This window comes from Narcine bancroftii, chromosome 1, assembly GCF_036971445.1.
Source record: "Narcine bancroftii isolate sNarBan1 chromosome 1, sNarBan1.hap1, whole genome shotgun sequence".
Taxonomy (NCBI): domain Eukaryota; kingdom Metazoa; phylum Chordata; class Chondrichthyes; order Torpediniformes; family Narcinidae; genus Narcine; species Narcine bancroftii.
This window is the reverse complement of record NC_091469.1, coordinates 112,616,221-112,644,135: the sequence shown is the minus strand read 5'-3', so window position 1 is coordinate 112,644,135 and position 27,915 is coordinate 112,616,221. Positions and strand designations below refer to the sequence as shown.

General features: G+C 40.3%; 1 protein-coding gene across 8 annotated transcripts in view; it reads left to right on the top strand.

Annotated features, from left to right (window-relative positions):
• Window positions 1–27,915, top strand: part of xrcc4 (X-ray repair complementing defective repair in Chinese hamster cells 4) — a 534,233-nt gene that overhangs the window by 206,929 nt on the left and 299,389 nt on the right. For all 8 annotated transcript variants that reach the window (XM_069936314.1, XM_069936320.1, XM_069936331.1 and 5 more), the window contains one exon: window positions 23,938–24,104. In XM_069936314.1, coding sequence (XP_069792415.1) covers window positions 23,938–24,104 — 167 coding nt within the window. The remainder of the gene's footprint in view (window positions 1–23,937; window positions 24,105–27,915) is intronic.

The following is a 27,915-nucleotide window of genomic DNA, read 5'->3' as shown; positions in this document are numbered from 1 at the left end:
CACTTGCAGAAAGATCTCGGCAATGGCTGGTAATGGCCATGCACATCACAAGTGGTGTGCATGGTATCTGAATCTCAGGCAACAGTTATTTTGACCTTCCTTGATTCCTTCCTGTGCATCTTGTAATGAACTTTCTCTTTTGTTGTTGCTGCAATCTGCCGAGGTTTCACAATGGAGCATTTTCAAACCCACTGAATTTTGTGCCAAATAAAATGGAAATTTCAGGGGTTTTAAAGATTTTTTTCTGAAGCTCTTCACATCTGTTATTATTGTTACCACTGCAGTAACGGAAAGAATTTCTGACTCCCTACTATTTCAGCGTTGCCCTTTCAACTCAACCCTGTTGCTAACTCTTGCTTTCGGCCTTTTCTCACTTCTCGACACACTTTCAGACTATTATTTCCTCTCCACCCTGTTGCTACTTCTCTTTCTTGGCTAAATTTATCTGCAGTAACAGAATGATTGAATGGGCCGGAACACAATGTTTCTGAGACATCGTAAAACTTACAAATCCCCCCAAAAAAAATCAAAATTCCAAAAATTATAAACATTTCCAAACAATTTCAGATATTTAAAGAAAAACTATTAACACTTGTGAAATATGAAACATTTATTTAAAGTTTTTAGTGAATTTTACATTTTGCAGAGATTTTCAGAAGGATCGAAGACAATTTCACAATTGTTTATTTCTGTTCACCTCGTTGCATTTAATGCAGAATTATTTGGCGAGTTAATTCTTCAGATTTTAGATTTATTGTCAGAGTGTATATATATATATATATATATATATATATATATGTCTTCACACAACTCAGATTCATTTTTCTGCATGCAAGGCTTATTAGTAGTTCAAAAAGTACACAGCATATACATGTAAACAAATAAAGAACTGCAAATAGCTAATGAATGTAAACAAACTGCAATACAGAGAGAATAAAAAATGAATAAAGTGCTCAAGGAGATCTTTAAATGTGTCCCTGATGAGTTTCTTGTTGAGGAGTCTGATGATGGCGGGGTAGCATCTGTTCCTGAATCTGGTGGTACCTCTTTCCAGATGGTAGCAGAGAGAGCAGAGCATGTGCTGGATGGTGTGGATCCTTGATGATAACTGCTGCTCTCCGATGGCAGCGTTCTCTGATAGTGAGTAGGGTTTTGCCTGTGTTGTTCTGGGATGTGTTCACTACCTTTTTGAGGGCTTTACGCTCAGAGATATTCATGTTCCCATACCAGACCGTGATGCAGTCAGTCAGCACACTTTTCACCTCACATCTGTAGAAGTTTGCCAGGGTTTCTGGTGTCATACCAAACCTCCACAAACTCCTGAGGAAGTAGAGGCACTGACGTGCTTCCTTCATGATGCTATTAGTGTGTTGGGTCCAGGAAAGATCGTCCGAGATAGTCACTCCCAAGAACTTAAATTTGCTCACCCTCTCTACCTCTGATCCCCCAATGATCACTGGATTGTATTCCTCTGGCTTTCTCTGCCTGAAGTCAACAATCTGCTCCTTAGTTTTGGTGACATTGAGCGCAAGGTTGTTGCTTGTGCACCATTCAGCCAAGTTTTCAATCTCCCTCGTGCATGCTCACTCATCACTTTTTTTTTTAATACAACCACTACCATGGTATCGGTGGCAACTTTACAGATGGTATTATTGCCACAAATTCTTAAGTGTAAAGTGACTAGAGCGGGGGCTAAGAACGCAGACCTTTGGTGCTCTGGTATTGATTGAGATTGTGGAGGAAAAGTTCTTTTCAATCTTTACTGCTTGTGGTCTGGATGTGAGGAAATCCATGATCCAATTATAGAGTGGGGTGTTGAGTCCAAGGTTGCTGAACAGTTTTGAGGGGATGGTGATTTTAAATGCTGAAGTGTAATCTATAAAGAGCATCCTGATAAATGCATCTATACTGTCCAGGTGTTCCAGGGCTTTGTGTAGAGCAAGTGAGATGGTATCCACTGTAGACCTATTGCTACAAAAGGCTAACTGGAACATATCCATGACACCGCTCAGACGGAAGCTGATGTGCTTCAACACCAGCCTTTCAAAGCACTTCATCACTGTTGATGCAAGTGCCGCTGGACAGTAGTCATTACGGCAGGCTACTACACTCTTCTTGGGTAACGGGATGATTGCCACCTGTTTGAGACAGGTTGGTACCACACCCTGCTGGAGTGAGATATTAAAGATATGTGTTAATACATTGGCAAGTTGGTCAGCAGAGATTTTTAACATGTGGTCCAGGTGCTTTAATCAGATTCACTCTCCAAAGACATGCTCACTATCCTCAGGATGGGATCATTAGGGAACGTGGGGATGTGGAAGGGTTGTTCTTTGCTGTTACTGTCGTCAAATTGGCCGTAGAAGGATTGAGTTCCTCTGGAAGTGAAGCTTTTCCATCTGCTACTTAACTGGATTTAGTTTAGTAGCAGGTTATGCTATTTGGGCCCTGCCACAGCTCTCGGGTGTCCCTTCTTTGTTCCATTTTCATCTGGAATCTTCACTTCACCTGAGATCTAGCTTTCAGCAGGTCGTACATTCTCCTGCTGTACTGATTTGGATCTTGTGTCAGATAATTAGTGCAGTTAATAAAAGTGATTTGGTAGGAGATTGCTGAGATTTTTTGAAAACTCACTTTGGTGTGCTGCATCAGATCCCAGAATGTTCAGATTTTCTTGTTTATCTCTTGGATAACTTGCATCACCACTGCTCTCTGATTTCCACAAAGAACCCACAGTTGGAGTGCAGTTTGCAGCCCACCATTAAGTTGCTGACAGAACCTTCCTGATTACTATGTTTGCATGCGTATGTAGCAGATCCTGAGTTATGCTCATCTTTTCAAAATGACTGCGTACTGCTGGATTTAATGTCATCCCTCAGCAAAATCCAAGCTTTGTTTTCATGCTATTTTTGAGCCTAAAATTAGTTTGAGATAGTAATGGTATGTTTCGAATACGAACAGAGGAGATGAAAATAATGATACCAAGGAGATCACTGAGTGATTTTTTTTCGAGTCTATCAGAAGCTACAATGGTAACCAATGATAACTAAACTTAAGACTTTCACATGTGTCTGAGGATGTCCTGGACTTGCCTTAACCTTTAGACTCCAAACTTCCTCTTCAGTAGGATCTTTCCAAACAGCTGCAGCATATCTGCTGCTTTCCATAATTATTGCATCAGAGAGACCAGTGTATATATTCGGCCATTCATTCCTCGCTGAAAGAGACATCCTGGACAAATTGGATTTGCCAACATTAATGAAGGCAGCCTTTGACTATTGCCCGAAAGAGATTTCCTTAATAACTCAGATCACTTCATAAACAGGAAAGTTTGCCATTCTCCCAGTTTCCAGATTACTATATATCATGAAAATAATTTCTTCATGTTTCTTAAAAGCATCCTCCGGGAGCCAACAAATAGAAGACACCTTAAGTGGCTGGCACTTCTGGGAACAATGAATGCTGAATGATGTGGGATACCCTCAACTTGCCTGGGACCTCATACAAGTAAACATTCCAAGGACAACAGGTGTGCAAATGACACAGCAAGAACCACCAAAGATTAATGTGGAAAATTCCTTAGAAAATGGAAAGTTATCTTGCTTTTCTTGCAATTCACACTGAAGAAATATGGAAGCAATGTTGTTGTCTGGGACCAGCCTGAAAATCTTGCTAATACATGACAACAGGTGGTGCTGGTGGTAGAACAAGTTGGCCTAGAGCCTGGTGCCATGAGGAGCAGCCTGGACAGAAGCAGCAGAAGTCGAAGGAAGAAGGCCATGCACTTTCACCTCTCTGCTGACAAGAGGAAACATAAATTGGCTGAATGAAGAACCTGCCAAAAGTTAACTGGCTAAGCAGTGGCTTTATGGGAGAAGCCAGAGAGTGGTGGTCGATGATGATTGCCTCTCTGATTGGTATCCTGTGACTAGAGGTGTGGCTCAAGGATCAGTGCTGGGACAATTGTTGTTTAGCAATGATCTGGATGATAATGTGGTAAATTGGATCAGTAAGTTTGCAGATTATACAAAGTTTGGAGGTGTAGTGGATAGTGAAGAGGCTTTCAAAGCTGGCACAGGAATCAAGTCTAGTTGGAAAAATGGGCTGCAAAAAGGCAGATGGAATTTATTGCGGGCAAGTGTTAGATGTTGCATTTTGGAAGGACAAACCAAGGAAGGACATACACAGTAAATGGTAGGGCACTGAGGAGTATAGTAGAACAGAAGGATCTGGGAAAACAGATACATAATTCATTGAAAGTGGTTTCACAGGTAAATGGGGTTATAAAGAGATCTTTTTGGCACATTGGTGCATTGAGTGTCAGATTTGAGATGTTATGGTAACATTGTATAAGACATTGGGGAGGCCAGATTTGAACTATGATGTGCAGTTTTGGTCACCTAACTACAGGAACTGCTGTGTATCAATAAAATTGAAAGAGTGCAGAGAGGAATCAACCTTCTTAAGGAAATCAAACCTCTGCAAAATGTACTACCTATGAAATGTTTCCATTTGCAGGCATAAATAGTGGTGTGCAGCTGACCAATGCATTTCTGGAGAGGACTGAAAAGATATTGCTGAAATAATTTTATGGGGATTCTCACTCCTGAAAGGGATTTCTGTAGCCATCTCCTGCCATACACTCCTCGTAGTGACCCCTGGTTGTTTGGCTGACACCACTGAAGCGTGGTACCCTCCTCCTGACATGTCTTGTTGATCATTTGGCTTTGATTGATTACAGGAGTTATCTCCATCTCCTCTCGTTCCTCCTTGGGAGCTAAAGTATGGCTGCAATGGGATTGTGACTTTCATTGCTGGCTACACAGCAATGTTGGGATGTGCATCAAATTGAGTGAGGTCTAATTGGTAACTGAACAGGGTCTCATTTCAGTGTATGGATTTGGATGTACATCATTTTGATGCTGTTTCAAATTGTTTTTGGTCATTTCTGTGTTGTATTTGTGGGCAATAAAGTTGACTTAATGCTTAATACTGCTACAATTTATCATACTGTCTTAATTTTTTAAGAAATGGTGCATATAAGTTCTAAACTTCAGATTTCTTTGCTTCAGTCTCTTACACGTTGCTTCCTGAAAGGCTGTTATGTGTTAGGTGCCAAGCTTGAGGCTTATACAGGAGTTTCTTGGAATGTGCTCTTGTTTGACCACAAATGTTAAGTTGTAGGTTATTTTTAGGGGTTTCACAGTTCATTATCTCTATGTCAAAATTGAATGTGAGACCTCAAGGTGCCATCAATTGTTCAAGTCAGCTTGAACTAATGTGATCACTTTCCTTTTTAACAATATCTAGTATTCCATTAACTTATTGTGGACTTTTGCAAAGTTTTGGACTTTACAAAGATTACTGGTAATTAGAAATTCTGCCTGTCCCATAGGAAAAAGAATCTCAGTGTTGTAGGTGATGTCATGTATGTACTCTGACAATACATTTGATCAATGAAAGTTAATGTGCAGGTAAAAGCATGTGATTAAGAAAACATCTTGCCTGTTGTCCTTTCATGTAAGTAGATTAGAGTGCAAGGGAAGAAGCATCATTTTTCATTTATACGGCGCTTTTGTGAGACTGTATCAGGAATATTGTCATCCCTAATTGAGGAGGGATGCACAGAGGAGTGTAGCAAAGGTTCAACTGATTGATCTGGAGATAAGAGGATTTTGTGTGAGGAGTGATAAAGCCACCTGGGTCTATATTCTTTCGAGTTTAAAACAAACAGGTTCTTGTAGATAGGGATCTTTTAAGAAAGAATCATCACATTATGACTGAATTTGTCATATGAATGATGGGTGCAATAGTTTGATCTAAAAATAGTCTATTATGCTCAAACAAGGGAAACTACAACGAGATGAGGGAAGAGTTAACATAAACTGAGAACACAGACTATATGGTGGGATAGTTGAGGAAGAGTGGAAGACTTCTAAAGATATTTTTCAGTGTTCAAAATTTGGGGGGGGGAAACATCCAACGTCCTAAGTTGGGACGTAGGAGCTTGATACTCCTGGTGAATTAGTGAAAAAAAGTGGAGACTAAGAAATGTTTTAAAACTGTTAAACATTTAAAAAAATACATTTAAGCACTTCTGCAATACTTTAAAGATGCCTCCAAAGAAAGGCAAAGTAGCTGCTGCCTTACCTGGAGCCCAACACAATGAGAAAACCAAGAAAGGTCAGAGGCCTGTTGTAAGCCAGAAGCAGGGATTAGCATTCAAGCTACTCCTTGGGTGAGTGATCTTGGTGACGGGACTTCTGCCGGCATCGCTCCCCTGCAGTGTCACGGAGATGGCGTCAGAGAAGAACCCGGAAGTGCATTGCACATGTGTAATAATCTGGCAGCTTCAAAAATGCCATTGGAGGAGGAAGAAGAAGTTGTGCACCCAACAGACCAGCAGTGAAGAGGATAAAGAAGAAGCAAAGGATATAACCAGCATCAATTTACTCATTAAAGACTTTCATGAAATAAGAAGAGAAGTGAAGGGAGAAATAAATAGAGTTGTGGATGTTGTTAATTAGCTGAAAATAAAAATTGATAAATTGGATTGGAAAATGAAGAAAGTACAGGGAGAAATGCAACAAATGGATGACAGAGTTACTACAGTGGAAGGTTCCCCCGCTGCCCTAGCTATGGAAAACAAAGAGCTTTAGCAGAAGGTCATACTGGAAATTTTTAGTAGAAGGAATAACCTTAAAAGAAGGTTATTCCTTAAGAAGGAGTGGAGGAGCAAGATCCAAGTGCTAATTTGTAAAATGAATCCCTGAAGTATTGGGTTAAATGAACTTTGAGGTCCCTATAGAGGTTGAAAGAACACATAAAGCACTCAGACCAAAACTGCTTCTGAAGAAGAATCCACATTCTGTATTAATTAAGTTTATTTGGTATCAAGGCAGAGAGAAGATTCTGATATTAGCAGCAGAAGGGGCAGAGCAAGGAAAGGCCCACTTGAGTAAGTAGGGGATAAAGTTTTATTTTACCCCACTATCAGTGCTGATTTAGTAAAAAGAAGATTCTTTGTGAAAAGGGATACAGATTTGAACTGTGTCATCCGGCAACTTTGAAGATTTTCTTGCCTGGAGATGAAAATAAGTTTTTCTTGAGCTTTGCACAAGCAGAAGAATTTGTACAAAATCTCCCAATTATCCTGAAGGAATGACAAATTAGAAGTGCTTTGATTGACTAATATTATTTGGCAGGATACATAGAGTGGTTAGTTTAAAATACTATCTTTCTTTTTTTCCCTTGTTCATTTTTGAAAATTATTGGAATTCTTCTTGATTTTTTTTTCTTTTCCTTCCCCTATATATTAAATGTTTAAAATTAAAAGAATTGGGGGAGGGGGGTTGGGGAAGGAGATGGGTTTCTAACTCTTACTGTATTGTGTGGGTGACTGTGACTTCAGTTGCAACCTGTAAAATAGAGGGAGTCAGAATGGGCATTATTTAACCAACACCTACTTGGGGAGGGGGGGTCTTGTTTATATATAGTTATAAATGTGCCAATATCTAATCTATGCTCTAGAAGTAAATCTGTGTTCTTTGCTTTATCTGAATTGGCAGAGGAGGTAGGCACTGATACATTGGATGTTTCATAAGAATGTTGAGGGAGGAGGGGCTGCAGGCAGGGGCGGAAGGAGGAGTGAACTACTAGGATGAGTAATATAGTGAAATTTACAAATTTTAATGTTAATGGGTTAAACAGAAACTTTTTTGAAATTAGCAGAGCCATATGAAAACATTTTGATAGAAGACTTTAATTTTTGTTTAGATCCAATCTTAGATAGAACTACTAGAGTAATATCAAGAACTAAAGCAACGAAAGCCACATTAGCATTAATGAGAGACTTGAACTTAATAGGTGTCTGGAGAAGAATACATCCAAGAGAAAGAGACTTTTCTTTTTATTCAAGTAGACACGACTCTTATTTCAGAATTGATCTCTTTTTAATTTAAGTGCAACTGCAGGGTAGGATATTAAATGCAGAATATAAAGCAAGAATTCTATCTGATAATTTGCCTTTATTAATGATGATTGTAATGCCAGATAAAGAGAAATCAGTTTATAGATGGAGATTGAATTCATTATTATTAAAAAGATCAGATTTTGGGGATTTTATTAGAGCACAAATACAGTCATTTTGTGATATAAAGTTGAACTCTGTGAATGATAAATTTGTAATATGGGATGCTATGAAGCCATATCTGATAGGCCAAATTATGTTTTACTTCTAAAATTAAAAAGGAATATATGAAAGAGGTAGATCGACTAGAACAAGGAGTAATGGTTTTTTTTTTAAAAAAATCTTTGAAAGAGAAGCTCTGATGATAAACGTAGACAACTAATCAATAAAAACTTCAATATAATACATTACAAACATATAGAATGGAAAAGGCGATTACAAGAACTAAACAGAGGTGTTTAGGTGAGAGATCACATAAAATACTCACATGACAATTGAAAGCAGAGCATGTATCAAGAATAGTTAATGTAATTAAAAATTATTTAAATGTTGTTAGTTATAAACCTCAAGAAATAAATGAATAAGAAATTTTATTCTAAATTATATGGCTCAGTTTTTTTTTAAATGAGAATAAAATATAGATATTAATCTCAGATACACTTACCTAGACAGAGCATGGTAGAACAAGCAGAATTAAATGCTATTATTACACAACTAGAAGTGAAGGAAGCAATTAGTTTATTACAAAGTAATAATGCACCTGGTGAAGATAGTTTTCCACCTGAATTCTAGTAAGAATTTAAAGATTTATTGATTTCTTTTTTTAGGGAAAAGCTTGATCAAGAATCAAGAACCCATACTCTCCCAGAATAATTTTCAACAGCAATAATTGCCGTGATACCAAAAAAAATGCCATAACCCTTTGAAGCCTTCATCACACAAATCTATTTCATTAATTTATGCAGATTACAAGATTCTTGCTAAAATACTGAAAAATAGGATGACTGAAGTGTTACTAAAATTAATAAATATGGACCAGATTTGATTGTTTTTATTTAACTATTTGTTTAAAAAGACACAATCTGCAGATAATGTGGCTACTTAGTATTATACATTTGCCTCAAAAAAGAAAAGATTTAATTGTTGCTGTGGCCTTTGATGCAGAAAAACATTTTGATCAATTGGCATGGGATTTTTTTCTGGACAAATTTGGATTTGGTCAAATTTTTATAAATTGGATTAAGTCCTTATATAATGATCCCAAAGCTAAAGTAGTAACTAATGGAATAATATCTACTTCATTTCAACTGACGAGATCAAACAGACAAGATGTTCTCCATCTCCAGCCTTGTTTGTATTTGTTATAGAGCCACTAGCAGAAGTAATCAGGAGTGATTTGGAATTTAAGCGATTTAAGGTTGGTCAAGAGGAGAACAAAATTAGTTTATTTGCAGATGATGTTTTAATATACTTGTCAGAACCTGAGACTTCCCTGTGGAAATTACATTTTAATTTAGAGGAATATGGTAAGATCTCTGGGTACAAAATAAATTGGGATTAAAGTGAAATTATGCCTCTTACAGAAGGAGATTATAGTCATTGTCAAAGAAATACTCAATTTAAATGGCCAAAAGATGGGTTTAAATATTTAGGGATTCATGTAAGCACTAATCTAAAAAAATCTATATAAGTTGAATTATTTTTTTAAAAGTTGAAAAATATTTTTAAAAATTGATGACTTTACCTATAAAATTAATAGGATGGTGTAGCATTTACTATGGCAGCGCTACGGAATAAAAAGATGTCCACACAGTGCGAGGGTGAACCAGTAACTGACTTAATTATTTGAATTCTTTGCACTGTGCATAAGGGAACACTCACTTCTTTGTGCGTCGGTTTCCAGAATTGACATCAGTGTGTCATGGCGCCACTTCCTGGCTGGCGGTGCACCACCCGGAAGCAGAGAGTTCCCCTGGGCAACAGGTGGTGTCTACTGCGGGCTTCTCCTCAGGAGTGAAGGGGGACCCACACTATCTTGAGTCGGCCAACTGGGGCAGCAATTCAGTCTGTCTAACCACGGTTGCTTGGCCTGCTATGTCACCCCTCCTGCCCAGAATTGCTGCTGTCTGCTGAATAGGTTGCTGTACAGTCTCTGGGTGGTTGGCCTCTGTGCCTGTCCTGGTGGTCCGGGGCCAGCAGGTCTGAGTCCAGGTGTGCTGCCTTGAGATGGTTAATTGTGAATTTCCTGTCAGAAGCCGATGTCCAGTGTAAACACGGCACCATCTCTCCGCAACATCTTGAATGGGCCTTTGTAGGGACACTGTAGGGATGTTCCTTGTTGTCCTCTCTGATGTATGAAGACTTCCATGGGGATGTAGCAGGGTGGAGGGCCTTTGGGACAGTAGCGGAAGTGCCTGTTTAACCGTGGAGTACCTTCAACCTCTGGAGGCCGTCTAAGGTGCTGGGTTGTGGGCCGGGGTATTAAAGTGATTATCCACGATTTATGGTAAGTTGGAAACCATACACCATCTCGGTGGATGAGGCTGGTAAATTTTCCTTCAGTGCTGTACGGATGCCTAAGAGCATGCATGGGAACTTATCCACCCCATTCGGGCCTTGTAGTCAAGCTTTCAGGATGCCTAAAGGTAGTGGTGGAAACACTCAACCAGGCCGTTTGCCTGATGGTGGTAGGCTGTGGTATGGTGCAACTAGCTGCCAATAAATCTAGTTAGGTTATTCCATGGCGAGGAAGTGAACTGTGCCCCTTGGTCCGAGGTAATGTGGGTCGAGGTTCCGATTGTTGTGAACAGATACTGCATACCTGGTTCACGGGAAGTGGGTCAACAATGTCTATGTGCTCATACCGGCGCTGTGCCAGTTCAAAAGTCTGGAGTGGGGCTTTGGTGTGTCTGTGTTCCTTGGCATGGCAAACAGGTTTTAGCCCATAGGATCACATTTCGATTGAGGCAGTGCCACACGAACTTGTCGGACAAAAGGCGGATCGTGGACCTTATGGAGGGGTGAGACAGACCATGGATCTGTTCTAAAACCCGCCGTTGCCATGTATCGGAAAAGTCGTATCGCCAGGTACAGGGACAAAAGCTTGCGGTCAAATGCACTGTATTTGAGTTCTGGCGTCTGGAGATGCTTGCTGAAGAAGGCAAGGGTTTCGCCAGTGCTTGTCCAGTACTGCGTCCACTGCACTGTTTAACGTGTCTGTTGTAAGGGCTGGAGGGAGTTTGAGTCTGGATGTGCCAGGACTGTGGCCTGTGCCATTGCCGCTTTCGTGGTCTGCAATGCCTCTGTGGTGTTTGAGCTTAATGAGATCGAACAGGGGCAGCATGAGGGTGGCTGCTCCAGGCGGGAAGAGATGATAGAAGTTTACCATCCCTAAGAATTCCTGCAGGCCTTTGGTGGTGCTCGGCTTGGGAAAGTCCTGGATGGCCTCTACCTTGTCTGGCAGCAGTGTGGCTCCCTCTGGGGTGATGCAGTGTCCCAGGAAGTCAATTGTCTAGGCCGAACTGGCACTTGACTTGTTGGAGTTTGTCTTGTGGGAGGTGTCGGGCCCATGCATGCACTGGTGGCCCAGCAGTCTCAATGTGGTGCTCCACGCCATATGGTGGCTTGGCGTCATGGAAATTGAGTGCTAGTAGGGCCGGGTACTTGGCCAGAAGGCGGTCATACTCATCATAGTCCAGGACATGGATTTCTAATGGCAGAAAAGGGTGCTGCCACAGGGTGAGGGAGAACAACTGAAAAGTGGTAGCATTCACCAACTGGCACATTGTCACTTCCAGCAAAAGTTCATGTGCCCAGAGGAAGTCTGCTCCGAGTAAGGCCTGTCCCAAGGCCGCGATTGTGCACTTCCACTGGAAAACCATGTCTGCTGCATGGATTGTGACCAGGCGGGTTCCATAGCTTGGGATGGAGGAGCCATTGTCCACTTGCAGTGGGAGGCCCTTGGGGTTGTGTTTGGTCTTGAAATATGTCGGTGGGATGAGGCTTTATCTCTTCACCCATGTCAACTAGGAAGTCCCTCTTCATTCATTGGTCCCTGAGGTAGGGTAGGCCTTTAAGAGCACCAATCGGCTGGCCTGCACGTTTCCCATTGCCGTGTTTAGTTTGGCGGAGGGGTAGGAGCACGGGGTGGGGGGTGCACCGCCGGGTGTTTTGGCCCCACCTGTGGTGATAGAAACAGTAGTCGTTTTGTTTCTCTGGGCTCCCGTCGTGTTGTGGCCACTGCTGGGGCCCCGGCGGGTTTGTTGAGGTGGCGGCTTAGGCAGGCTGCACATGTTTGGAGCTCTACTATGGGGTGTGGAAAATTCTATCTGCCTCCTTGTCTAACAAGTGCGGGACACTAAAATCTATGTCAGAAACCACCGAGAAGACATGTACCGGCAGCTTGGAAAGGAATAGGGCCTCAAAAAGGAAACAGTCTGTGTGTTCGTCCGACAGGGCCACCATTTTGTGCATGAGCTCGGAGGGGTTCCTATTGCCCAGGCCCTGCATATTTAAGATGCGAACAGCGCACTCATGCCTGCTGAGTTCCAGGGTATCGAGGAAGAAATGCTGGAATTGTGAGTACTAACACGAAGGAGCTTTCTTTGGCTGCAGTGGCGGTGTTCAGGGCGCTGACAACGTGCCAGAACTTGGTGTCCGCTGAAACAATACCTCTAATGTGAAACTTACTCAGCCAGTTGCAGCCATTTCCTGGGCTGATTTACCCAGAAGGGCGGAAAATGCATATCTACCGCATTGGTCGCAGCCGCTGTGACTGTAGTGGTAGCAGTATCCTGCATCCTGTCGCATTCGATGAGGGTTCCAAAAACGTTAGAACTGTTGGGGTCACCACTGTAGCGTCTGCTATGGCAGTGCTATGGAATAAAGAGACATCCATATAGTGTGAGGGTGAACCAGTAACTGGCTTTATATTTGAATTCATCACACTATGCTTAAGTGATCACCCACTTCCGGTGATGTGTGTGCTGGCTTCCGGAAATGACATCAGCACATTGAGGCATCACTCCCTAGCTGGCGGTGCGCCGTCCGGAAGCGGGAAGTTCCCCTGAGCAACACGTGATATCAACCATGGGCTTCTTGAGAGTGAAGGGGAACCTGCGCCACCTTGAGTCGGCCGATTGGGATGATGATTCGGCCCATCTAACTGAGCGGTCGCTCAGCCTGCTACAATTGATTAATTATATAAAGATGAATATATTTCCAAGAATTCAGTATCTTTTTCAAACTTTACCTATATTACTGCCACAAATGTTTTTTTCAAGAATTAATTAAATATGTAAGGAAATTTCTTTGGAAAGGTAAAATATCAAGAGTTTCTATAGAAAGATTAACATGAAAGTTTGAATTGGGAGGCTTATAACTTCCTTACTTTAAGAATTATTATCAAGTGGCTCAAATGAGTTTCCTTACCTCTCTTTTTGAAGGAGTAGAAATACCTGCATGGGTCAAAATAGAGTTAGATGAAATAGGAGAGAGATGAGCAGAGGAATTTATAAATGGGATTCAAAATTATTAATTGGGGTTATATAAGCATCATTGTTGAACCACTTGATTATTGTTTAAGATAAGATAAAAGACAAAATTGAAATAAAAGGAAATATATTACCCAAGATGCCCTTGATTCAAATCAGCTTGTACCTTTTAAAGGATAACCGATTTTTAATTATCTGGTTTCGTGAGGGTATTAAAAATATCAAAGATTATTATGAACGAGGCCAATTAATGTCATTTGAACAATTGAAGAATAGTTATGGAATATCGAGGAACACTTTGTTCTGTTATTTCCAATTGAGAGCATTCTTCAGGGGAAAGTTAGGTATAGAAATGTAGTTACCTATTTGCAGTGAGGTGAAAACTCTTAGTAGGAGAGGACATACTGGAAATGAGAGCTGGATCTAAATATTATAATTGATAAGCAAAGATGGTTAGATCTCTGTCAAGATAGTATGAAAAACACAATGTAAAATATAGATTAGTTCAGTATAATTTTTTTGCATCAGCTATACTTAACACCACAAAAATTGAATAAAATGAAATCAGATTTATCAGATCAATGTTTTAGTTGCGGTGAAGTGATAGGCACTTCCTTGCATTCAACTTGGTCATGTCCTAAGGTAAAACCTTTTTGGGTGGATTTACAAAACTTCTCAGAACAAGTTACAGGTACAATATTTCCATTAAACCCAGATTTATTTCTACAGGGAAATATAGAAGGAACAAGACCCAAATTAAAATTGTCAATATATCAAATGAAATTTGTAAAAATCATATTGGCAGTAGCGAGGAAATATACTGCAGTGACTTGGAAATCAGATTCATATTTAGGTATGGGAAGATGGAATGCAGAAATTCAAAGCTGTATTCCTTTAAAGAAAATTACATATAATTTGAGAAATAAATGTCCTATATTTTTTCAAATTTGATGCACGTATATACAAATTTTAGGTATAAATATCTAGAAATGTTCTTCCAGCCTCTTAAGACCTATGTTAACCTTCTTCCTTCAAATGAAAATGATCATATAAAATCTGTTGAGTTCCAGTGTGGTGGGTGGGTGATGCTCCTGCAGTCCATGATGCTACACTGTTTCTTTTTTTTTCATTCTTTTTAATACTGTATATAATTCTTTATATACATGTATTATTCTTTATGAGGGGAGGAGGGTGAAGGGTTGGGAGAGGGAGAGAAGGGGGGGTTATAACCATCATGTAACAAATGAAAAATTCTTCAATTTAAACAGATTGCATAATTATTTATTAATTACTTGTATGGAAAAAAATATTTTTAAAAAAGCATATATTTGTTTATTAAGGGTGGGGAGGGACAGCCTTGGATAACTAAGGAAATATAGGAAGGCATCAAACTAAAAACTCGTGCGTACAAGTTGCCAAGAGCAGTGGGAAATTGGGAAAACTAAAATACAACAAAGAACTACTAAGAAAGTTTTGAAGAAAGGGAAGTTTTTACACTGATATAAAGCTATAAAAGGGTGGCTAAAGTGAATGTAGGTCCCATGTAAGATGAGAAAGGGGAATTAATATTGGATCATTGGATAACATGGCTTGAATTACTATTTTGTGTCAGTATTCACGGTGGAAAAAGACATATCTTACATGCCAAAGAGAAATGTTTTGGATGTGATGGGAGTTGAGAACCTCAATATAATTATTATCATAAAAGAGGTGTTGCTGAAGAAATTAAGGAAACTAATGGACCAAATGTGGATGTCCCCCAGTCCTGATGGAATGCATCCAAGAGTTCTGAAAGAAATGGTGGAAATTGTAGAGAATTTTTTTTTTTAAATTTAGACATACAGCATAGTAACAGGCCCTTTTGGCCCAAGAGCCCATGCTGCACACAATTGATGGACAACCCCAGTGCATTTTGAAGGGTGGGAGGAAACCAGAACCCCAAGAGGAAACCCACGCAGACACAAGAAGAATGTACAAATTCCTTAAAGACAGCCTGGGATTTGAACACCAGAACCAATCGCTTGTACTGTAACAGCATTGCGCTAGCCGCTAGGCTCACTGTGCTGCCCACATTTGTGATCATTTACCAAAATTCTCTATATTCTGGGTAGAGCCTGGCAGATTGGAAGACAGGGAATGTCATACTGTTGTTTAAAAAAAGATGTATGCAAAAGACATGAAACAATAGTCCTGTTGGCGACCTCTATTATCAGGAAATTGTTTGAAGCTATAATTCTAGAAGATGTGGTGTCGGAGGATTGGAGGGTAGCTCACATTGTTCCTTTGTTTAAAAAAGGCTCCAAAAGTAACCCTGAAAAGTATAGGCTACTGACTTCAGTAGTAAGTAAATTATAGGAAAGTGTTCTAAGAGATCGGATATACAATTATTTGAATAGCCAGATACTGATTATGGATTGTCAACATGGAATTGTGTGTGCTAGGTCATGTTTAACCAATCTTATACAGTTTTTCGAGGAGGTTACCAGGAAAGTTGTTGAAGAAAAGGCAGTGGATGTTGTCTATATGGACTTTGATAAGGTCTGACATGGGCGGTTAGTCAGGAAGGTTCAGACGCTAGGTATTCATTGTGAAATAATGAACTGGATTGGACAATGGCTGGATGGGAAAAGCCAAAGAATAGTGGTGGATGATTGCTTCTTAGACTGGAGGCCTGTGACTAGTGGTGTGCCTCAGGGATCAGTGCTGGGACCATTGTTTGACATCTATATAAATGATCTGGAAGATAATGTAGTAAACTGATCAGCATGTTTGCAGATCACACTAAGACAGGAGGTGTTGTGGACAGCTCGGAAGGTTGTCAGATTACATACATGACATCACATACAACCCTGAGATTGCTATTTCCTGCAGGCACCTGGTGGTGCGAGTCTTGTGGCACCTTTACCTCTTTCCAAATGGCAGCAGCAAGAACAAAATGTGCGCTGGATAACTCGGACGGCAGCGTTCTCCGTAGATGTACTCAACAGAGGGAAGGATTTTGGCTGTGATGTCCCGGGCTGTGTCCAATACCATTTGAAGGGCTTTACGTTCAGAGAAATTGGTGTTTCCACACAAGACTGTGATGCAACTGGTCAGCACACATTTCCACCACACATCTGTAGAAATTTGCCAGGATTTCTGGTATCATACCTGTTAAAGAGTTCTGTATTGTGTATTGGCCTATGTGTTGTGTGGTTTTATGTTAAAAAGTGACAGTTTGCCTTAGAGAGCCAGGGTGAAGGTGGACTGCTGAGAGAGTGGGAGACAGACTGAGCATGTGCAGAAAATGATCTAGAAATTTCTGGACTTGGATAATAAACCACCACTGGGTGGTGCTGTGAAGTGGAAGAAGTCATGACTCGGTTTAGAATGTTGGGATTTCAAAAAGGATGAACATTCCAAAGGCAGCCAGAAGGATCCAGACCAAGCCAGTTGTTCCTCTCTCTGCAAGCAACACAAGACAACTTTAAATTTTGTGCTCTCTCTCTCAAAGATCTTTGGCTTCAGTTTACCAAACAAACTGAATTTTGTTTATGATCTTTACTTCGGTGGAAATCGAAATTTTGCGATTCTTGTGTGTTTTGTTTCTAAGTTTTTCTGTGGCCTGGTTGGAAGTGTAGCTTTGACTTTGATTACATATGATATATTTAGGCTGGGGAATTTATTAGTTTTACACTGTTATAGAGATTTGCATAGTAACCAGTGGGCATTGTTATAAAAGGGGGGATTTTGAATTAAAGTTTGAAGGTGAATTTTTTGTTAATAAAGTAATTCTTCATCTTTATCCCTGTGTGATATTCCTTCTTTGTGGTTGCTGGTTTGATCTTGTAACATAATTTGGGGACATCGTCCGGGATCAAACCAATTTGGAAGCTTTAGGGGCAATTGACTTGTGCTTAGTTATCAATTGTCTGAATTTGACTCAACCTCCAACTTGAAATTAAAAATAAATGGTGAGTGTATAAATCACCAGCAGAAAAAACAGCAACTATGAATATTGACCAGTTCATAGCGAACCCTTCAGTGGTTAATTTAAAAATGGCTAAAAAGTCAGAACTGATGATTATAGTTGGCAAGTTAAAACTTCTTACAGTAATAACTGGGATGAAAAAAAAGGAAATTGCCTGAAAGATTGTTAAGCACTATGTAGGAAAGGGGGTATTTGAAGAAGCTGCATTAGAACAGTTTCCAAAGGAGAAAACTTTAGAGGAAGTAAAGTTGGCTTTGAGAAAAGTAGAGTTAGAGGAAAAAAGTGAGACAGAAAGGAAAGCCGAACGGGAGGCAGTAAGGCAGGCAGAAAGGGAAGAGAGAGAGAGAGAGAGGGAAAAAAGAGAGACAGAAAGGAAAGCCTAACGGGAAGCAGTAAGGCAGGCAGAAATGGAGGAGAGAGAGAAAGAACGGAAGCATGAGCTAGAACTAACTAAATTAAAGCTGACCCTAATGCAAGGAGAGGGAGAAGCCCAAAACCCAGACCACTGGGGACCAGACCAGTGGTCACTCCTGCTACAAAGTGTTCTTAAAGGGAAAGCCCAACAAGTGTACTCATGTCTCACTGTACAACAAGCAGCTGATTACGAATTTGTAAAGCAGGCTATACTCTAATCTTATGAACTAGTCCCAGAGGCTTATAGACAAAAGTTCAGGAATTTAAAAAAAGCAGCAACCCAATCTTACATGGATTTTGCTTATAGGAAGGTTGTGTGTTTTTATCGGTGGTGTGCCGCAATGAAAGTAGAAAATAACTTTGATTTATTGAGGGAAATCATTCTGATTGAGGAGATTAAAAATTGTGTTCCTGACGATATTCAAGTGTACATGGCAGAGAAAAATGTAAAAAACTTGGTAAGAATTGGCTAAATTCGCAGAGGAATATGCTTTAACCCACAAGCCTAAATAGACACCAGGGAAAAGTTTTTCAAAGGAATATTGCTGATAATCCAAGTAGAGTAGAAAAAAAAATCTAGAAGTGAGGTTAAAGGAAGAGAGGAAGAGAAATGGGTGAAGGAAAAATTTTCGAGTGTTATTTGCCACTATTGTAAGAATCCAGAGCACATAACCTCCTTCATAAAGGATGTTGTGAACTTTTGTGGAACCTGTCACTGTAGTCGACTGGTGGGCAAGCCTAATCATGGACCACCAGTGGCACATTTACACCCCATCCCTGCTTTCGGAGAGCCTTTCTCAAAAGTGGTAGTGGATTGTGTTGGTCCATTGCCAAAACCAAAGCGGGAAATGAATATTTGTTAACTCTCATGTGCACAGCTTCAAGGTTTCCAGAGGGTATTCCCCTGAGAAACATTAAAGCAAAGACGATTGTGAAGGCTATGCTAAAATTTTTTGCACTGTTTGGCCTACCAAGGGAAATTCAATCAGACCAAGGGAGTAATTTTATGTCTGGAATATTTCAACAGGTGGTTTATGAATTGTGTCGTCTGCCTATCACCCTGAAAGTCAAGGGGCCTTGGAAAGGTTCCATTTAACTGTGAAAAATATGATGAGGGCTTATTGCGTGGAAAATAATAAGGATTGGGATGAAGGAATCCATTTGTTATTGTTTGCTGTTAGAGAGGCAACTCAGGAGTCTCTTGGCTTTAGTCCATTTGAGTTGGTGTTTGGTCATGAAGTCAGGGGTGCATTACTATTGTTGAAGGAACAGTGGATACATAATGATATACAATCAAATCTGTTGGATTATGTTTTCAAATTTAAAAACAGATTACATCAGGCTTGCGAGATGGCAAGGAAAATTTTAAAAACTGCTCAGGGAAAAATGAAAATTTGGTATGATCAAAAAGCAAAAATTAGGGACATTAAACCTGGCGAAAAAGTATTGGTTTTGTTTCCAATGCAGTCAAACCCTATGAGAGCTCAGTTTTCAGGACCATATAAGGTGAAATCAAAAATTAACCGAGTCACCTATGTCATTGAGATGCCTGACCATATAAGGTGAAATCAAAAATTAACCGAGTCACCTATGTCATTGAGATGCCTGATCTGTCACGTGAAGATGGTTAAACCTTACTTTGAGAAAATGACTGAGGAGGAGACTAGGATTCCAACCAAGGTGCTAGTTAAAGAGGAAAGTAAGGAGGAGATAATTTTCGTGGAAGATCATGGAGCACAGAAAGTGATAAGCCCCAGGCTGGAAAATTCCATAGTTTTGCAAAACTTAGACACCAAGTTAATGCATTTGACTAAATCAGAAAGGGAAGAAATGAAGACATTACGTATGAAATTTAAGGGTATATTCCCAGATGTTCCAAGAAGAACTATTGTGTCTTGTCATGATGTGGAGGTCATGATGCTAGGCCTATTAAGCAGCATCCTTACTGAGTTAATCAGGAAAAGAGCAGATTATTGTATTAAGAGGTGGATTATATGCTCAAAAAAAGACATCATCCGAAAATTGAGTTCAAATTGGAGTTCACCCTGTGTTCTGGTGCCTAAGCCAGATGGTTCAATAAGGTTTTGTACAAATTATCAAAAGGTAAACATGGTTTCAAACACTTATGCTTTCCCTATCCCCAGAATAGATGATTGCATAGATAAGGTGGGGAAGGCTAAGTTTCTTACAAAGATTGATCTCTTAAAAGGATACTGGTGTGTTCTTTTGACAGGGAGAGGCAGGGAGATTTCTGCATTTGTTATGAGAATAATGTTATGCTTTTCGGGATGAAAAATGCACCTGGCACATTTCAGAGAATGATTAATGCATTAACTCAGGGTTTAAGGCACACAGGAATCTATATTGATGATTTAGTAATTAGTACGGATACATGTGAAGAACACATGCTTGAATTATAGCAGTTGTTTCTGAGACTGGTGGAAGTGCACCTCACAGTGAATTTGCACAAGAGTGAGTTTGGACATGCCACTGTAATTTATTTGGGTTATGTGGTAGGACAGGGACAGGTGGCACTGGTTGGAGCGAAAGTATTGGCTATCACTGTGTTCCCTATCCCCAGTAATAAGATAACTCTTCAGAGATTTCTAGGTATGATTGGCTACTATCGTAGATTTTGTAAAAACTTTGCAGAATTTGCACTCCCATTAACAAAACTCCTTGGAAAGAAAGAAAAATTTATCTGGTCAGATGCATGCTAGGAAGTGTTTCTGAAGTTAAAGGCCATTTTATGCCATCAGCCTTGTACTTGTGTCCCCTAACTTTGAAGAGACATTCTCTTCAGCCGTGGATGCCAGTGACGAAACGGTTGGTGCTGTACTGTTACAGAAGAAGGATGGTGATGGAGTTGAACATCCTATTTTGTACTTTTCGAAAAAGTTTAACTAAATTACTCGACCATTGAGAAGGAGTTATTAGCGCTTGTTTTAGCATTGCAACATTTTGATGTGTATATTTGTACTGCTCAAAAACCATTAATAATATATACTGATCATAATCCATTAGTTTTTCTGTCTAAAATGAAAAATAAGAACAGATGGTTATTGAATTGGAGCTTACTATTACAAGAGTATGATTTAATTATTACACACATTAAGGGGATGGATAATGTAATAGCAGATTGTTTGTCAAGATATTAAGATATTAATCTGGGTAGATATGAATTGAAAAAAAACCTGGGTCTGCCATTGCCTATCGATCAGCTGTTTAAAGAGCCTCTCTGACCATGAAGGCAGTCGGTGCCTGTGGCCTGGGGTGAACCAGACGGATGGCAACGGCCAGAGCATCCTTTGTCTTCTGGAACACTTCTGAAACCTCCCCGTCCCGGGCAATATCTTCATCTTTCCCTGCCATGATCATGAAAAAGGGGTACATGATCCGATATGCTGCCGGTATGAATTGATGGTAGAAGTTAATCATACTTGCGAACTCCTGGTGCCCCTTCACAGTGCGAGGTCTCATGAACTGCCGAACGGCCTCCACTTTCTCAGGCAGTGTTTTTACCCTGATGCCCGAGGAAGTCAATTGTGTCCCACCCGAACTGATACTTGGCGGGGTTGATGGTGAGCCTGAAACCCTCCAGGCGGGTGAATAGTTGTTTGAGGTGGACCGAGTGATGTTTAGTTGCGGCTGGCAATTAGGATATCATCCAAGTAGATGAATGAGAATAAGAGGTCCCGGCCCACCATGTTCATCAGCTGCTGAAATGTTTGAGCAGCGTTCTTAAGTCCGAAGGGCATCCTCATGAATTCGAACAGGTCAAAGTGGGTGATTATGGTGGTTTTGGGTATGTCCTTGTGGTGGACTGGGATTTGATGATAACCTCTGATTAAATTGATCCATGATTAAATCAACTTGCCCTTTGCAAGTTGGTGGTAAAGTCTTGGATATGGAGCACGGGGTATCCGTCCAGTGTGCTGACCTTGTTGAGGCTTCAATAATCTCCACACAGCCTCCACCCTCCTGTTGCCTTTAGGATCATGTGCAGGGGGTAGGCCCAGGGGCTGTCTGACCACCGCACTGTCCTCAGCTCCTCCAGTTTCTTAAATTCCTCTTTGGCGAGGGCATGTTTTTCAGGGTGAAGGCGGCGTGCCCTGGAGTATAGCAGGGTGCCCTCGGTGAGGATGTGGTGCCCTACCCCATGCTTTGGTTCCACAGAGGAGAATTGTGGCACCACGATTTCGGGGAATTCCGCCAGGATTTGTATGTAGCCATTTTCAGACGGTGTGATGGAGTCGAGGTAGTTTGGCTTCTTCCAAGGGCATTGTTTGAAAAGTTCTGATGTGCACCAAATGCTGCCCTTTCAAGTCTACCAGCAGGCAGTGGGTGCACAGGAAATCATTTCCTAGGAGTGGTTGTACCACTGTTGTGACAGTAAAAGTCCACTTAAATCAATGGCCTGCAAATCACAGAGTGATGGTACGGGTACCATAAATTTGTAAAGAGGTGCTGTTCACTGCCTTCAGTGCTGGGCCCGGCTTGGCATCCAGGTGTCATAGGCCATGGCGGGGTAAGGACACTTATTTCAGCACCAGTGTCCATGAGGAACCATCTTTTTGACAGAGAGTCCCACATGTGGAGGAGGCTGTCACGTTGGCCAAACTCAGCAGCCATTAATGACAGCTGGCCATGGCATTTCCTGGAAACACGCAGGGTGGGCAGCATCAATGGCCCCCCGTACCCCATCATTGATAGTAATAGTAATAATATGGCTGGGTAGGAGGTCCACGCCTCTCCATCTGCTGTTGCCTTGTTGTCGGCTGGGGTTGGGGCTAAGCAATCTGTTCCACTGAGGTGCCGTTATTTTCTTCACTCTCTAGAGCATGTCCGCCTGGCCTGCGATTTTCCTCGGATCGCTTAAGTCCTTGTCAGTGAGCAAAAGTCTGTTGACCTCAGGCAGCTGCTTAAAGAGCAGGCAAGGCTTGTGCCCCTTGGGGAGTGCTAGCATCTCGGTCATGAGGGTGAAGTGGGGCTGTGTCCCCCAAACTGTCAAAAAGTGCAGCAGACGGGTGGCTCGCTTGCACTGTGATAGCCCGAAAGTGCGGGTTAGTAGCTCTTTGAGGGCACCGTATTTGCCTTGCTCTGGAAGCTGCTGTAGGAAATCGGCGACTCTGATGCTGTGTCCTGGTTGAGCGAATTCACTACGTAGTAATAGCGGGTGTCATCGTCGATGATCTATCAAAGGTGATACTGGTCCTTGGCTTGTTCAAACCACACGTGTGCCTGCGACGCCCAATATGTTGGCAGCTTTAGCTGGACCACATGGAGAGCTTCTTGGTCCGTCATCACCAGTGTCGGGGTCACTAATGCAGCATGTCTGCTATATGAAATGTGGAGTAAGAACGACATACACATTGTCAAGTCAAGGACGAAGACTGATATATTGCTCTGCCAACTCTACTTATATTCACTCCCTGCCTCTGATGACAAGAGTGATATCAACCTAGCGTCGGCCTCTGACTGTGAGGTCACATGGGATGACGGCTGTTGGTCCCTGTGGGACCCTCGCAATTGCCCTGTTCGCTGGCCAGTTTGTGATCCGGTTGCGACTCAGTTTGCGGGCCGCTACAACCTCACAATTCATTGGATTAATCAATATTTTGATGTCCTTTTGTGGTTACTTGTGGATGGAGTGGATTAATAGAGGGCAACCAAGAATCAGTAAATAAGTTGCTTTGAAGTTATGATCGAATGTGTTTTTTAAAATTCTTACTGAAATGTATAAAATTTTTAAGGATCTTGATGATGGATGCAGGATTGGAATGCTCAAACTAGTAGGCAGAATCTCATGGAGAGAATAGTGTATGAAGGAGGGATGTGGAGGCTGAGTTGATAAATATTTTTAGGTATGAAGAAAATTCAGGGATATGGAGTTAATGCAGGCAAATGGTTGTGAGATATGCCTTTGGTTGTTGAATAGCAATGAGATATGATGAACTAAGCGACTAACTCCTTATATTCTTATCTGATTAATGTATTAAACAAATAGAAATCCAGTTCAATAGTTTGTAATAATATGTACTTTATGATGGATAAAAAAACATTTAGTGGCCATTTATGCATTTTCTTTTCAGTTTAAGCTTGGCTCTGTGGAATTGCAAGAAGTCGCTGACTCGACAGAAATTATCAAAGAGGTCATCAACTTTGTGCTCCATTACAATGCAGACTTACGGAATCAAAATGACCGCCTGCAACAAGAAAATAAAAGACTGTTGTGTGAACATAACAACAGCTTGGAAGAGTAAGTTGGAAGCTAAAGCTTCTTGGAGCTCATTGCCATGTGTTTTTTTAAATGATAATGCTTTTTGGAGACGTTTTGAACTTTTTTGATGATGATTTTAGAAATTAAAAACTGAAATAAACTATCATCTAAACTGCTGTTGATGGTAGAGCTCAAACTTTCAAATTCAAGTTTTAGCCATAATTTAACAATGTTTAAATTGTGGCTTTTTTCCTTCTAAATTTGGGATTGATGATTATGTGACTGGATGAGTAATCAGAACCCTGTATGGATAAACCAGAGATGTGATTCATAATCCCAACAACAGATTGAATTTAAATTCAGGAAATTAATTAAAACTGGTCATAAGAAAGCTGAAGCCATAAAAATGACTAGATTCCCATTAAAAAAAATCTACTTGCTCATTGGTCTTTATCCAGAATAGCCTATTTAGTATTAGCATTGTTCTGTGATGAGCTAGCAAGTTCCTTTTTTGGACTGAAGAGCTGAGATAAGAATTAAACAAGCTCATTACCAAATTTGGCCATGACAAAGACATACTAATTGTTGCAGGCTACCCTGGAAAATCCACTTTATTAAATACTGAGGAAGTTAGCTGGGATTTGTAATATATCCCTTTTTTTAAATTTTTTAAATTTTTCACACTATAAACCATACTGACCAAAATACATACAGACATTTTTCTCTTGAATATATAGTGTCATTTTCTCCCTTTTTCCCCCCCTCCCTCCCATTTATTCAAAGTTCAATCTATATGATACATTAAACCCGTTAAACAATGTCATCACTTAATAAAAATAAACAAGAAATTTTTGTCTTTTACTTTTACATACTGAGTCAGTTTATTTCGTTGTCTTCCCCTTCTGTCGTTTGAGGTGTCGGAGGTCCATGGTAGGATTTCTCTATTGTATTTCATGTACGGCTCCCATATTTGTTCGAATATTGTGATGTTATTTCTTAAATTATATGTTATTTTTTCTAATGGAATACATTTATTTATTTCTATATACCATTGTTGTATTCTCAAGGTTTCTTCTAATTTCCAGGTTGACATAATACATTTTTTTGATACAGCTAGGGCTATCATAACCATTGACCAAACCAAAAAGTTGAACTTCAACAGTAACATTTCTGATAGCCTCCATCCTAGGCATGAAAATATCTAGTCCTACTGCCATATCAGATCCATCAGCAATAGTGGACACATGGTGGACAGTCTGGAGGGAGGAGTATTGGAGATTCTCAGGATTGGCTCATGAACTATTGTTGTAATGAGTCTTAACTTAGGGAAACTGTTGATATTTGGAATGTTCTTATAATTGCTGAAATCAAGTAAATTAAAGCATTTCAGGACTTGAACTCCATGTTTATGATCTGCCTGACTCAAACCTTTTATTTTCTGTAGCAGTCTATTTCATTCCTCTTGATAAATCATCCCTTTTAACGTCACGTTAATGGTTGCAGCAGCCATTGTTTCCATATTGGTCTTTCCATGTGATCTCTATTCAAATTCCTAACTCAGTAACTGAAGAGTTCAATTTTAAATTGAACTTTTTTTCATTTTATATTCCTACCCTTGAGACCCAGCATTCACAAACTGTTAATTAACTTTCTTCAATTGATAATACTCCTTAAAATTTTTAACAACCAGCCTTCCAATGAAAACATTTGTTCTATGTGACTCCACACACAGTATTCAAATTAGAATATCTTTTACTTTTAAGACTTTCTATTAAGAAATTCCTTGTTAAAAGTTGCAACTTCTGCCTGATATCATAAATATTATTTCTAACATAGTTAAAACTTTTTATATTTTAAGTAATAGTTTAATGAATAATAATTGTTCTTATTATCACCTGGAGAGTCAGAGAAAGATGGGAGATTGGATAGAGGTTTTCATAATTATGAGGAGTATACTAGGAGCAGGCCCATTGGTTCATCAAGGAGTATACTAGGAGCAGGCCCATTGGTTCATCAAGGAATATACTAGGAGCATGCCCATTGGTTCATCAAGGAGTATACTAGGAGCAGGCCCATTGGTTCATCAAGGAATATACTAGGAGCAGGCCCATTGGTTCATCAAGGAGTATAGGAGGAGTCACGTGATGGAGTAGTGGCCGGACGGTGAACTCCAGCCCTCTCCAGAAAAGTCGGGAAAAACAAGAGAAAATACAAAGGCACAGAAATACAAGTTAAAGAAAAGTGAGTATAAAGGTGGAAAGAAGATGGAGACAAAAGGAGAAAAATCAAAATCAACGGAAAGAAGAGAGGAAGAGAAGACAACGGAGGAAAAAGGTGAAGGCCTTACCTGTCCGAAGAGGCCCGCGGTGGAGAGAAGACCCCACTACCTCAGGTCGGTAGAAAGAGAACTACAACAATGGCTCACAGAGCCGAGTAAAAGTGCGCAACCGCGCATGCGCGACTCCTCGCGCATGCGCGATGCGCATGAAAAAGAACACACCGACGGGAGGGGGGACCAGCTGGGGAGTCGATCTCCACAGCCGGCAACGACAGCTGCAGAACACCTGCAGCAAGAAGAGACCACAGAAGACAATGGAAACAAGAAAGAAGAGGAGGAAAGGGCAGCAAAGAAACAACAGATGGTCAACCTAGAGGAAGAAGAAGAGGAAGAGGAAGAGTACAGGGAAATAGAAGAAGAAAAGAAAGGCAAGGTAAAGGAGGTACTTGCTCTTGTTAGAGGATACATGGAGTCATTTAAAGAATGGCAAACACAGGAATTCAATGATTTAAGAAGAAGAATAAACAACACAGAAAAGAAAATAAATAAAATGGATATGACCTTAACAGAAATGGGGAAAAAAATGGACAAGATGGAAGAACGGGCAATAGCAGCAGAAATGGAGGTAGAAGACTTAAAAAAGAAATTGGAGGAATCTAATAAAAAAACTAAAGAGACACAAGAATTACTAGCCCAAAAAATAGATATAATGGAAAATTATAACAGAAGAAATAACATAAAGATAGTGGGCCTTAAGGAAGATGTAGAAGGCAAGAATATGAGGGAGTTTATAAAAGAATGGATCCCTAAGGCCCTAGGATGTCCAGAACTACAGCAAGAAATGGAAATAGAAAGGGCACATAGAGCATTGGCCCCTAAACCACAACCACAACAAAAACCAAGATCTATTGTAGTAAAATTCCTAAGATATACTACAAGAGAAAAGGTACTGGAGAAGACAATGGAAAAAGTAAGAGAGGGCAACAAACCACTGGAGTATAAAGGGCAAAAAATCTTCATTTATCCAGATATAAGTTTTGAACTCCTAAAGAAGAGAAAAGAGTTCAATACAGCAAAGGCGATTTTATGGAAGAAAGGGTATAAATTTATACTAAAGCATCCAGCGGTATTGAAAATATTTATTCCAGGACAACAAAACAGACTATTCTCGGATCCAGAAGAAGCACGAAAATTTGCAGAACAATTACAAAAATAGACTGAGGGAGGAAGACGGGTAATGAGAGTTAAAATGATCACAATTGATATGTATGTGGGTAAAGACAAAAATAGACTGAGGGATGAAGACGGGTAATGAGAGTAAAAATGATCACGATTGATATGTATGCGGGTAAAGAGGTATAAGAGTGAATAGAGACAATGGGCATATGTGAAAGTATCTGTAATTAGAGGAAAACATAGAGAGTATAGACAAGAATTAATAAGGGAAGGTAATGGAATAGAGAGAATAAGGAGGGAACTAAAAGAGTGACCTTTGTGACATATAAAAAACGAAATCTTTTCTGGGGGGGGCTGGGTGGGGGAAAAGAGCGGTCACTGCAAAATCAGTAGACG